General features: G+C 34.6%; 1 protein-coding gene across 1 annotated transcript in view; it reads left to right on the top strand.

Moving 5' to 3' along the window:
- Nucleotides 1-14,563, top strand: part of DOCK3 (dedicator of cytokinesis 3) — a 180,406-nt gene that overhangs the window by 83,942 nt on the left and 81,901 nt on the right. Inside the window, exons 21-28 of the mRNA XM_070934373.1 lie at nucleotides 676-759; nucleotides 2,811-2,911; nucleotides 3,310-3,391; nucleotides 3,984-4,154; nucleotides 6,011-6,097; nucleotides 9,905-10,097; nucleotides 12,247-12,374; nucleotides 13,905-14,051. Coding sequence (XP_070790474.1) covers nucleotides 676-759; nucleotides 2,811-2,911; nucleotides 3,310-3,391; nucleotides 3,984-4,154; nucleotides 6,011-6,097; nucleotides 9,905-10,097; nucleotides 12,247-12,374; nucleotides 13,905-14,051 — 993 coding nt within the window. The remainder of the gene's footprint in view (nucleotides 1-675; nucleotides 760-2,810; nucleotides 2,912-3,309; nucleotides 3,392-3,983; nucleotides 4,155-6,010; nucleotides 6,098-9,904; nucleotides 10,098-12,246; nucleotides 12,375-13,904; nucleotides 14,052-14,563) is intronic.

Raw genomic sequence — 14,563 nt, 5'->3', positions numbered from 1 at the left:
AGAATAATCAATGTACTTACATATAGTGTCAGAAAACTATGAAATTGTTTGGTTTGGTAGAACAAACAGATACTAAAAATCCCTGTGCTTTTCAGAGCGATAGAATCAAGATCACGTGAAGTGTTAATACCACTTTATAATGCCTTGGTAAGGCCACATTTGGAATACTGCATTCAGTTTTGGTCGCCACGATGTAAAAAAGATGTTGAGACTTTAGAAAGAGTGCAGAGAAGAGCAACAAAGATGATTAGGGGACCGGAGACTAAAATATATGAAGAACGATTGCAGGAACTGGATATGTCTAGTTTAATGAAAAGAAGGACTAGGGGAGACATGATAGCAGTGTTCCGATATCTCAGGGGCTGCCACAAAGAAAAGGGGGTCAAGCTATTCTCCAAAGCACCTGAGGGTAGAACAAGAAGCAATGGGTGGAAACTAATCAAGAAGAGAAGCAACTTAGAACTAAGGAGAAATTTCCTGACAGTTAGAACAATTAATCAGTGGAACAACTTGCCTGCAGAAGTTGTGAATGCTCCAACACTGGAAATTTTAAAGAAGAGATTGGATAACCATTTCTCTGAAGTGGTGTATGGTTTCCTGCCTAAGCGGGGGGTTGGACTAGAAGACCTCCAAGGTCACTTCCAACTCTGTTATTCTATTCTATTCCTTTTTCAGTTCTTGCAGGACATTCTGGATACATTGTTCGTGATTCTGGATGATAACACAGAAAAATACGGACTTCTGGTCTTTCAGTCTTTGGTAAGAACAAAATATTTCTGACAGATCAATATTCTAATGCAAGATGTGAAGGCACTTTTCCTTCAATACTTTTCTAAAAATTAACATGCTATTCTCTTCTCTGCATTAGTTGCTGAAACTTTTCCAAATTCTCCTTAATCACTTGTGGATTGACATCTATCATGGTACCTTTTCTGTTTTTTTAATTTTTATTTATTTATTTATTTTTATCCCACCTTTATTGTTTTCACAAATAACTCAAGGCAATGAATATATCCAACACACCTTTCTTCTCTTATTTTCCCCAAAACAACAACCCTATCAGGTAAGTTGAGCAGAGAGAGAGAGTGACTGGCTCAAAGTCACTCAGCTGACTTTCATGGCTAAGGCGGGAATAGAACTCACGGTCTCATGCTTTCTAGTCTGGTGCTTTAACCGCTAGAACAACTGGCTCTTTTGTTGATCCTTGTTTCCAAAAATTCAGATTAATGGCAATTTCCATGAGCTTCTCTGAATGCTAAATGTTATCACCTCTGAACTTTGAAATACTGAATAATTGCAACATGTGAGTGTTCAGCTACCATTGGAAATGTTAGAATAGTTGCAAATTATTTTGTTCTTAAATGTTTGATATTCTCATGACTTTCTGTGAATTAAATTTACTGATTTAGGCCATCTGATGGTGAAGTTTATACACCAACTACAGTCATAGACAATATACAAATAGCCTACATACCCTTAAGAAACATAAATATCTTGAGCTAATGATTAAACTAAAAATTTGTTTTAATTTGAGAACTGATTCCATTGTTTGTATATTTGACTGCCTAAATTGGGATTAAAGAATCATTTTTTATTGTTAAAAGCTAGAAATCAAAAATCCTTGAAAATCTGCAAATAACTTTATTGTAGGTTTTGGCCATCCAATTTTAAGAATATGAGACTTGCTATTTCATTTTCCGTGAGTAAAATCTAGAGAGCCAACAAGAATCTGTTTAGAAGACATTCTTAAATTAAAATATTCTTAATTGATCAGTGTTTTAAATTCTAGGGCTATTGTTTACTTCATATTCAACAGGAAAAAGTTTATATGTGTGGAGCAAGCAACCGTCACCACTTTTTCAAAGTAGCTGTATTTTTTTCTCAGAATCGTGCAGTAAGATTGAAATATAATCATTCCTTATAAGGATATCAGTAATGGCAAGATCTAATAAAAGGAATTTCACATAAAATCATAGTGGCATACACATAAAATTTAAAAAGGGGAAGGATGATTAAAATTCAATGTTAAGAGTTAATTGAAATGGGGTCCCCACTCCTGGGCTGTGGCCCACTACTGGGCCTTGAGCCTTTTGGAACCGGGACATGGATGTGGAGGGCGAGTGTGCGTGCATGCATCCCCACTCGAGCTAAAAGTGGGCGAGCATGTGTGTGCATGCTCCATTCGTAAGAACAGCAGGCACACTTGTCCTCTCCTCACACAAATGCAGTTGTGTGCAGATGCTTGCCTGCCCTGTGCGCAGTACCATCCCCTCTTTCCTTCCCTCCCCCTCCTCCCGCTGGTCATAAAGCTTAAAGGATTGGGAACTCTGAATTAAAAGATGTTTAATTTAATGGAGGGCTTTCAGGACCCTCCAAACCAGCATTTGGGGCAGACTCATGAACTTGGACCAAAGATTTTAAAAAATTTATGTTCTTTTTAAGAAGCTGACAGCCTACAACATCTGATATTATTTGTTTTAAATCTTTCTGAAGTAAATTAGCACTTTTCTGACTATGTTTCTATCTTTAAGGCATTATGGAAATTCATAGTTACTATTTTTGTTTCCCATTTGGTAGCCATTTCTGAAACAATCAGAGAAACAACTATAATATTAATTTTGAATAAAAGCATTACTTCTATCAAGAATATATACTGAGTTAGAGTGGAGCGATAAATTACAATTGTCATGAAATATCCTTATGCAGGATAATTAAATATTATTTATTCAAGCCCTTATACACAAGCTCATATACTTATTTAGTTATCTTCATCTTCCTAAACATGTTTCTTTTTTTATCTTTCTCTTTAGGTGTTTATCATAAATCTATTGCGTGATAGCAAATATTTTCATTTTCGACCTGTAATTGACACTTATATTCAGAAGCACTTTGCAGGAGCTTTGGCATATAAGTAAGTCATCTCTTTATTAAGTAAATGTTAATATCAACGCAGTAATTTTTAGAAAAGGATATTCATTTGCTTGAGTTTTTGTATATACTAAGTTCTCACAGAGGATAGTTTATAGAATCAGCATAGCAAAGGGTTAAAAATGGAGCAAAATCATAGTCACTTGAAGTCCAATGATTATAGATGAAAACTGCTGTTAAACCATCATTTGTTTATTTAATTTATTGTAACATACATGTATACACACATACACATATGCAAACATACACACACATACACGCACATGTAGCATATAAATAGAGAGATGTAAGTATAGATAGAGATATCGATATATTTCAGAAAAATCTGTCACTGAGCTTCTCTCCTATTGAAATGTCTGTCAATGTGGTTTTTTTATTCAGAGAACTCATCCGCTGTTTGAAATGGTATATGGATCGATCAGCTGAACTAGTACGACAGGATCATATTCAAGAAGCAATGCGGGTATGGTTTCTATGTGAAGATCACTCAGTTTAAAAAATAAAATATTACTTCTTTTCTAAGGGCAAAACTTAACTAGGAATGAAAATTAAATAATATATTATTTAATGAGTTTTTTCCCAGTGATTTCCAGCAATACTGATCTTCAGTGGTGCTATTTAGAATTAAATGCTTACCTCCAAATATTGATTTAAGAAGGTGGATCTTAAAATGGGATTACAAATCAGATTTATTGTGGTTGAGTCAGTGGATTAATTTAAATCTGGGGAAAAACACTGGAATAAAAATGTACTTACTCATCAACAATGGAACTGGAGGGTTTGCTAAAAGGTGCAATTTTTGCAAATAGCTTTCTTGAAGGAGAATGCTAAATTTTGATTTATTTTATTGATTTCTAACTAAATAAATATGGATTCGCTCACCCCTCAAGTCGCTTCAAACTCTGAGATGGGCAGCAAATAAGTTTAATAATAATAGTAATATCCTTCACATAAAGGATAAGAATTTGAATATTAATAATGTACTTAATTTTTTCCCCTCTGACTTTATAAACCCCTTGTTCTTTGTTTTCCTGATTCCCTTCCTGTTTCTTAAGGCATTGGAATATCTTTTCAAGTTTATTATTCAGTCTCGGATCCTTTACTCCAGAGCTACTTGTGGAATGGAGGAGGAACAATTTAGAATCAGCATCCAAGAACTTTTCCAGTCCATCAGATTTGTACTCAGCTTGGACAGCAGAAGCTCTGAGACTCTCATCTTTACACAGGTTATAAATATCTACAGTTCTATTTTGTGTGTTTCATTGTTGCCTTTGTAAATTAATAGAATTACTTAACAATGTACCAAAACTGTTCAGAGGAAAATAACTAATTGATTAGGAAAATACTAGCAAACCATAAAACAATCCTTCTGCAATTCTATCAGTTTTTCAATTTTCAGTTTATTTATTGTACTAGATTTACATGCTCTTTCAATCATATATGTCTTTGAGTGATACAAATAGTAATGAAATTAAAAACATAGCTATATTTCAATATAAATCACCAGGTTTCTGAGAAACAACCACAATCCATATTTACATTTAATCATCAGGTGTGACAAAAATTATCCCACAGCCTGTGAAAGCCAACTGGAACAATTTCACTTTCAGATCTCAAAGGACAGGCAGAGATTACTGGGAGAAGGTGGTTCCTAGATGCCCAATCCTGAACCATGAAGCATTTAAAGGTGACAATCAACATCTTGGATTGCACTCAGAACAATACTGATAAGCAGTGTAGTTCTCAAAGCAGACATGTTCCTTGGGTAGACCGTTGGGCATCCAAAACTTCTTGAGTTGCTTTATTGTGAAGCAATTGAAATTTGTGGTGGCCATCTTATGCAATAATTTAATTGAGAGGAAACCAAGGGTTAACTGACTATGAGCAAAGCCTACTAATGTAGGAAAGACTGTAATTGTTACACAAGATGAACCTCTGAAGTAGCTCTTCTTAACCACAGCTGCCATCTGCTCTTGAGCTGGAGCCCAGATTATGAATTAACACTGAATGAGAAGCACAGCCCCATCCAGAGTCAGAGATAGAATACCTTTGTAATTGGAGGGCTTCTTTACTAAAAGCTATTTCCCCTTGTTGACATTGAACCAGATTCTGTTTATTCCCATCCAAACTTTGATGGCTTCCAAGTTCTGGGATAAAACCTGAGTCATATCTTCTGTTTGTCTGGAGTCAAGATACTCAACTGAATAACATCTGCACACCAATGCTACCTGTTTTGTGTTATTGGATCACCATTACCATTAGCTTCATGTAGATGTTAAGTAGGGGGAAGACAAGGTGTCAACTTCTGCGGCACATCATAACAGAGAGTCCCACCACCAATGTCTGGAGCTGTCGATTTAAGAAGAATTACTACAAAGCAGTGCCACTTACTCCTAACCTTTGCAGGTGGTCCAGAAAAATATTATGTTCAATGGTGTCAAACCAACTAAGAGAACACTCAGAAACAGAAGGATTACACCCATATCCCACTCTTGCCACAGGATGATAGAAAAGTAATCAATGTGGATTCAGTTTCATGTCGGGTGTGAATCATCATGATAATCTGTGTCCTCCAGCACTTTCTGCAGCTGCAAACTATAGAAAAACCTCCTAACAACTTTTCCACAGAAGGAGAGATTGGAGACTAAGTTATAGTTATCTAATATTCAATGCAATTCAATTTTATAAACATTTTCTATAAAGATTTTACCAGCAAAGTAATAGTTAGTTCAGTAAAAAGTCCCAAGCAAGTGAGTTTTCTAAGATATTCAGTTGCTGCCCATTAAATAATATGAATTCCAGGCTTATTCATATGTCTAAGAAGTATCTAATATTGTTGCATATTTATGAAAGAAATAAATCTGAAGACTCTAGTAAAAATAATAGTTTGTTCTATAAAGAAAACAAAATTTTGATAGCAGTGTTTTCTAACCATTAACTTTAATTTTTCACCTCTGAAACAGTACTTGAGAAGATTATATATTCATTTAAAATCTTCTTTAATACTTAATGCATCAAAAGTTTACCTTTTTTTGTTTCCCACTTGCCACTGTGTTGCCCCTTAACCCTAATTGCCCCATAGGCCCCTCAGCCTGAAGGACAGGTGAGCGGAGCTGGGACATGTGCCCCACAAAAATGTGGTGGCATTGCAAGGCCGTCATTTAAATCTGTAAGTAATTATCCCCATATCCTGTACAACTTTTAATCATGGATGTATCTAATGACTATTTTTCCAGTCCATTTTTCTGCACAATTAACTAAAATATATTGCACAGTTCAATGTTTGCAACTATAAAGTGATTTGCAAAACACTGAATGTTTAAATATAAGAGTTATTCTGTTGTTTGCATGAGTCACTTTGAATACTAGCACCAGTCATTAGAGAGAAATTATATCAGTTACGGCAAACTTTTGCATTACCTCTGGTAATTCAAAGAATACATATTAATGATGATAATAAAAAGTAACCAAATCTCATAGAAGAATATTTACTAACTCAAATATTGAGTTTTGGTTATGTCATACTGTAAACAACTAAATATTCATGCAGCTGTAAGAGCCAATAATGAAAATACAATTAATTTTGGCCTTATTTTTAATCTCTTGCTATTAAGGTTTTTTTCATGGAAATAGCCAAGAGCATTGTGTTCTCTCTAATTACAGGTCTTTTGATATCACCACCTCTGATATAACTGTCACTGGAAATAATAGCAATATTTAATAATTGCTAAATATTTCCCTGGCATGAAATGGACTTATCTTAAAAATAAAGAAATTAAAATAACAATGGTTGTCTGGTTCAATATTTAATTATTATCTTTATTTATTTTGTCTATATTTCTTTGGATTGAGAACATTAATTCTAAAATACTCAGCAGAAGTCACCACCCATCTTTAATTTAACTACCAGTATAATTTATAAATAAAATAAAACAAAAAGAAATGAATAGCCAGAACAGGGGAAATAATAAACTGTTTGCTCTGGCTTGCCAGGTGCTGATGGAGGATAAACCACAGCATCCACAGTGGGATACCTACAGACATATTTGCATCAGATATGATGACTTCATTGCATTATTACATTATTTGTGCAATGTTGTCATGAAACATTGACAACCTTTTTGATATCATTAAGGCTCATTGCAAATATCACTGGTAGTACTGTTCACCATAGAGAGAAATAGAATAACAGAGTTGGAAGGGACCTTGGAGGTCTTCTAGTCCAACCCCTGCCTATGCAGGAAACCTTACATCACTTCAGACAAATGGTTATCCAACATCTTCTTAAAAACTTCCAGTGTTGGAGCATTTGCAACTTCTGTAGGCAAGTTGTTCCACTGATTAATTGTTATGTCAGAAAATTTCTCCTTAGTTCTAAGTTGCTTCTCTCCTTGATTAGTTTCCATCCATTGCTTCTTGTCCTACCCTCCAGTGCTTTGGAGAATAGAGATGTGTTACTTGTATTGTATGGTACCATCTATCAAAAGATTTTCTGAGTGATGTGAGAGAATGAGTTGCTCACTTTTTCCATCAGATTTGGAATGGGGAATGGGATTGCAGCTAGGAAACAAAGAGTTAATTCTTATATTTTTGAATGCTCCAATACTCCCTCCTAGCTATTGCACCCTGTATTGCAAATGGGCTTCCACACAAGATAACTATAATGGGTGTCCCGAAGGTGCTTTTTCAGGAGGCAACTGGACTTTCTTGTTTTTTCTTTTGAAGACGTTTCGCTTCTCATCCAAGAAACTTCTTCAGCTCTGACAGGATAGTAGGGAATGGAAGGATTTATATTCCTTGCAGACAGCTGGTCATTTGTATCCTTTTAGAGGGTCATTTAAGTACTTGGAGGGTCGTTGAAGCACCACATAAACCTCATAAAGTGCTTCAACGACCCTCTAAAAGGATGCAAATGACCAGCTGTCTGCAAGGAATATAAATCCTTCCATTCCCCACTATCCTGTCAGAGCTGAAGAAGCTTCCTGGATGAGAAGCGAAACATCTTCAAAAGAAAAAACAAGGAAGTCTAGTTGCCTCCTGAAAAAGCACCTTTGGGACAACCATGACCTGAACGACTGAGAATCTCTACAGACGTATAACTGGGGTGATAGGGAGGAGAAGTTTCAGCTGGATTGGTGAACAACAGGTCTGATGTTTCCATCTTCTAATGTACTCCTATTCTTCCATATCACCAACATTGAAATTGAGCTCAGAAATGCCTTTGATTTGAGACAGTAGTTTTCTAAAACTAATCACTGTAAGGATACGTCAGAAATTATTATAATAGGAAGGAAAGAGAATGGACACTGTTGGAAAGTTAATATTTACTTCTAAAGCTCTCACCATACTTACCTCTCTCTCCCTAATGCAGTTAAAACAAACTAGCATGATACGTAGTGGGAAATTTTGGGATGAGTGAGTCACTTGGTTGAGTTGGGCGGCTATAGAAATTAAATAAATAAAAAATAAAATAATTACATGTTGTATCTATCTGAATATCATATATTTTATTTATTTATTTATTTTATTAAATTTACTGACTGCCCATCTTACCACACGGTACATGCATGCATGCATGTGACACAAAATGGGTGACTGCTCATTGTTAATTTTGCCTTTGGCACTTGATGATTTGGTCCTTCCACTGATGATAAACAGTTTTTGTTCCAATAAGAAATGTGCTTTTTGGGCTGAAAAGAAATCTTATCCAGCACTAAAACAAGTCTTTCTTTTATTGAGTGCGTTTGTAATATGGAGGAAGCTACTGCTCTAAGAGACAGGAATTATTTTTTGCATATTCTCCTTGCAACAACCCATATTGCTTTAGGGTGTCCTCTCACTTTATAGCAGATCTACAATGGACTGCAGAAAAAAGAGAAAGAATAATTGAAAATATGATTGCAATGACTCTTATGAACATCCTGTAAATTACGATTTGCTGATGGGTACTCAAGATTTAAACCGTTATTCTATCATATTCTGGAAGCCTTCATTAATTTTATACAAGAACAAATGAACATAAAACTGTTGAGGAATGCATATTGTTATATTTTCAAATTCTGCTATGTTTATCATTTGCCATATATGGTGCATAATTATTACTTTCTCAAACTAAAGCAAAATGCCACAACATAATGTTGCAAGTGCAATAATACAAACAATCAGTATATATTTCTAAAAGAAAATATTTTGAAGTACCGTGTTTCCCTGAAAAAAGACACTGTCTTATATTTTTTTTGAACCCTGAAATAAGCACTTGGCCTTAATTGCCGTGTGCTGAAAAGCCCGATTGGGCTTATTATCAGGGGATGTCTTATTTGGGGGGAAACAGGGTATTATGTTGGTTTGAAGGGGGAAATGTGATGACTCAGTGGTTAAGATGCTGGGCTTGTCAGCTGGAAAGCCAGCAGCCCAGGTTTTGAGACCTGAGTGTCACGCAGGATAAGCTCCTGCCTTTCCCTGGCTCCTGCCAACCTAGCAGTTCAAAAGCATGCAAATGTGAATAGACAAGTACGTACCACTTCAGTGGGAAGGTAAGAGCGTTCCGTGACATCATGCTGGCCACATGACCACAGAAATGTCTTTGGGGAGCGCTGGCTCAAAAGCCTTGAAACAGAGATGAGCACTGTCCCCTATAGTCGGCAACCATTAGCAGAGTAAAATCTGCAGAGACTGCTTTGTCTTTTATATTAGTTTGGAGATGATCACAGTACTTATAGCTTTCTAATTTCATAAAGCATATGCTTCAGTATAAGATGTTGTAGTTTAGGGTTCCTTTGTATTATGAACTCATGTTACAATGCCATAATTTCCAAGATTTCTTTCTGATAAAAACATGAATCTTTAAAGAGGAATTTCCTGCCTTTTTAATATATATCTATCTATCATGACTTCTGTTGCCAAATGAAACTGACGATATTGATTCTTCTATACTAACAGAGTTCACAAAAGTCTCATATTTCCATTTTCTTTTTAGGCTGCTCTATTGAATTCTTTCCCTGCCATTTTTGACGAGCTATTGCAGATGTTCACAGTACAGGAAGTAGCAGAGTTTGTGAGAGGAACTCTTGGGAGCATGCCCAGTACAGTGCATATTGGACAATCTATGGATGTGGTTAAATTGCAATCTATAGCTCGTACAGTGGACAGTCGCTTATTTTCTTTCTCAGGTAACAGTTATAATATTAATCATAATATATCTCTTTACATACCCAGTATTAACAAAATTTGTTTTATGCCATTTTAGGAACCTACATGAAACTATTTTAGGTTTCATATACTGTATCCCTAAAATAGCATAAAGCAAATTATATTTTGAAAGTTGATTCATTAGAATTAATGTACAAATATTATATTGCATAGTGTTTCTGTTCTAACCAGCCACATCTTCTTCCAGATTATTACACTCCCTCTTTTTCTGTTTCTTTGAACAACTTTGCATATTATGATTCCTAAACATTGATTTTGCCTTGAACTGTTTTACCTGCTTTTGCTTTCCATCTTTTTTATGTACATGGGAGAAGATTGTCCTATAATTTTTGAATTTCCCTCATTCACCAATATTTTTCCTTTGTTTTTCAATGGGTGTATTTTGGTCTGTATTTTGGTTCAGTAACAAATGGAGAGATTAGGAAATTAAGAAATAAAGTCAGAAATATTTTTTTTTAATGTCAGTGCCCATTCTATACAGAAGTATAGCATGGGGACATTGCAGTCTCTTTAAATATTTTTACATTTTTTCACCGATAATTTAAAACAAAAAAATGGATCCTGAAAACCTTATTTATGGCTATATTAATATTCTTGTATTGCTGTAACACACCAAAGTAAAGCCATCTCTTTGTCAAAGCTTTTACACTAATATCTATGGTTCTGTACTAGAATAATCAGTTTTAGAAATACTTGAGATTTAGTTAGCGAACTGATGTCCATATTTTTCTAATAAAGTGGTGGGAGTGCCTTATTCAGTTTATTTATGTAAAAGATTCATAAAAATCTCCCATCTTAAGAACTCAACTCGGGGTGGGGTCGGGAGGGCTCACTAGAGTGAAAAAAAAACCCCTGACACTTCAATCATCCCCCTTGGATGCATCCAACAGAACCATCCACATGCTCCTATTTCATCCTATTATAGCATTTTGGGAAGGGGTAGCTTTCTATGACCTTCCAAAAAACTAAAGTAATAGAAGCCTGCTGGATCTAGGGAGAAGGGTATTCTACAGAGCACAAGCTGCTATGAAAAAGGCATGCTTTCTGGTCCCCTAAAATGGCAGCATAAAAGAATGGGACCCATACCATGTTTACTGTATCCATCCCAGTGGGGAATGGTCCCTGGCCCTATGACAAGTAGGACTTTAAAGAAAATTAAGCCAGTGCAATTTGCAGAACAGTAGTGCAATATGAGTTCCAAACACTTCATGTATTCTGCTGTATTCTGGACCAGTTGTAATTTCTCAGTGGTCTTCAAGGGCAATCCTGTTGCAATAGTCCAACCAGGAAGTCCTCAAGTGCCTATGAACAAGGCCTCCCTGTCCAGGAATAGGTGCAACTTGTGCACAAATTTACATATTTCTTTTGAACCTAAGTGAACTGTTAGAATAAAAAAAAAAGGGACACTGACATTCACATGCATGTCTTACTTTTAGAATAATTTTAAAAGTAATAAAGACAAAGGCAGTAAAAGCATTGTATGAATTCATTTAGGTTAATAATATATCCACACTAATAAATATCCAAGTATCCTGATATTATTTTGAAGGAGAACATACTTGTGAATGTCAGTGTCTCATGGTATTTGATGGTTCACGTGAATATCAATGGTTAGAGATTTCATGTTACTTAGATACTTCCCTTTCCTTCACATTTCGTAGTCAGTATCTCTGTTGCCTGTTGTAATAATATCTCTTATGACAGTTGATAATATTGTAGGTTCATGACTTTTGACAATTTAATATAGCTTCTGTGGAAGCAATATTAAACAGTGAAGGAAAATAAGGCTGCCAGTAAAGATAGTTTATGCATTTGATTTACTATACTGCAAGTGATATATAACCTTTTACAACATTTTGTAAATTAGCTATTCAGAACTAGCATTTGAATGAATAAAAATGAGTTTCCCTTAAAATCTGTTTCATAGAGGCCTCCAATTAAACTGTTGTACTATTTATTAAAAGGCCAATTAAATTAATTTTATTTGTTATTAATGGTAGCTCTTCAGTTTCTATATATATGCTTGTGAATTAAAATGAGGCAGGCTTCTCATTCCAGTTCTGAGTTCTCCTGTAAAATAATGTCAAGCCTCTGGTTTCCCATTCCTAGAATCTCGGCGAATCTTATTACCTGTGGTCCTTCATCATATTCATCTTCATCTGAGACAACAAAAAGAGTTGCTTATCTGCTCTGGAATTCTTAGCAGTATCTTCTCTATCATCAAAACTAGCTCCGTGGTAATCTATGTCTATCATTCTGTCTTTCTATCATCTATCTGTCTATCTATCTATCTATCTATCTATCTATCTATCTATCTATCTATCTATCTATCATTTATCTCTGAAGAATTCAAATGATATGTTATCTTTTGCAACATAGTATAGTTGTTTGTGACCTACTTATCATCAGTATAAAGGATTATTGAAACTATGCATGTTTTTTTAACATAAAGGACAGAAAATTGTGCATTAGTTATTATGCTTAACAAAGTTTTCAAAAATTTACTTGAGAGAAGATATATGGCTGCTGGCCAGCCTATATAGAATTGTTCTATATCTTTAGCAGAATAATACACATGATTAAAATTCTGTGTAACATAAATTCCAGACTATGGTATGTTCTAATCTAGGCTCTTAAATAATTTCCTGATTTCCTCCCCCCCCCCCAAAAAAAATATTCAACTTATTTTGTATAGATAGTACTGCTGTGCAAGCAAATAATAATGATAGCAATAACATTACATTGCTAAAATTGTTCATTTAATATATTCCCATCTACCTTCAAAGATGGCTGTTTATGTAGAAACTTTAGCACTGATGTACATATTCTGAAAGTAGGTTTGGACTATAATATCTTAAAGACAGTATCAAACATACCCAAAGGAAGTTTGACAACCTCCAAAAATATTATATTTGATAATATTCTAAAAGAGAGAGATGGACATAATTCTAATCATAAAGTTTTGTTTGTGAACAGGACTGAATGCAAAATATTAAGGTAATAGTTTAATCAGGTAATAGATTATTATAAGAACATTTGATCTAGGAGTAAAAAATATCCATTATTGTAGATTTAAATAAATATGGTATTAAAAAAAAAAGAAAGGGGGAGCTTTATTATGATTTCTGAGCAGAAAATTTGATGGAATCTTTGACTTCTTGGGATGCTCTATCAGGATTGCATCATTATGGGTTTTAAAGATAAGAATGACTATTGAGCACTAAGCCTAGAATGAAATGGGTTACAATGCATTTTTATATTTTAACCATCCTGACTTAGTATGTAAATGAAGATTCAATCATCCAGGCCAAAAGTATCTAAAAAGGTTAAATCATGTTAACTGGACGAAAGTTTGTTCTAGTTGCCATGATTTAACCTTTTTAGATATCCTGGCTTGGGTAATACATTTTTTTTCCTTTCTCATTCTCCTTTCTTGTGTTTTACATCCTTTAGTGGAAGTCTTGAAAGCAGGTTTTAGCAAAACCTAGTGCAATTTTTACAATTTCCTCTAGGAGCATTTTATTAGTTGAAAAGTAGATAAAAGCAAACTTAAGAACTAGTAATATAATAATAAAACTAAGTAGCTCTATTTTCATGGTTTCCCTAAGACATGAAAACAAACTTGCATTGTCCTATAGTCCATCTTATCTTCTAGCCTATAATCCTAATAGGCTGATAAATGAATGAACAGGCAGCCCATAAGCAAGTTCAACAATTTTCATTTACATTTTATAAGATGTTAACTCTTTATGTTCTGTTTACTATAGGAGACAGATGTAATTGAGGAAGTAGAAATGATGGTGGAGAGCCTCTTGGATGTACTATTACAAACTCTTCTGACTATTATGAGTAAATCACAATCTCAGGAGGCGGTAAGAGGGCAGCGTTGTCCACAATGCACAGCTGAAATCACTGTTAGTAACTAACCATCAAGTTCTATTTCCTGCTTATCTAGCCTGCTCCCTTTTCCTATCCTCTCATCTCCAGTTTACTACATTTTTCATTCATTCATTCATTCATTCATTTTTTGTGTGTGTTACAAAACTAAAAATAACTGTCCTGAACTGTCAGGATGAAGCTAAGAACTTCAGCCATGCTGCTGTTAGTTTATTTATTAATAAACCTATTATTCTAGGTTATATTTTTAATTATTTCTAAGGCATTTGCTATAATAATTGAAAATAATTAGTGGGTTCTTAATTAAAAAAAACCTAAACGATTGGAATCTTATACCATATTATTAGGAGTTGGATAGTGCATTGAGTGAACCTGGCATGTTCTTTCAATCAGGCTTAAGCCATAACATGATTTTTTTGGTGAATCATTAGCATATTATGAGAACACTGCTATGTTTTGTTAATCTAAAATAGCATTTAGTATATAATATGAATCCAACCAAAGTTACCTGCAAAATGATAACAGTTTT

This window comes from Pituophis catenifer, unplaced genomic scaffold, assembly GCF_029215685.1.
Source record: "Pituophis catenifer annectens isolate HBS135680 unplaced genomic scaffold, rPitCat1.0.hap2 SCAF_2, whole genome shotgun sequence".
Taxonomy (NCBI): Eukaryota; Metazoa; Chordata; class Lepidosauria; order Squamata; family Colubridae; genus Pituophis; species Pituophis catenifer.
Note: the sequence above shows the minus strand (reverse complement) of the source record. Positions and strands in the feature narration are given on the sequence as shown.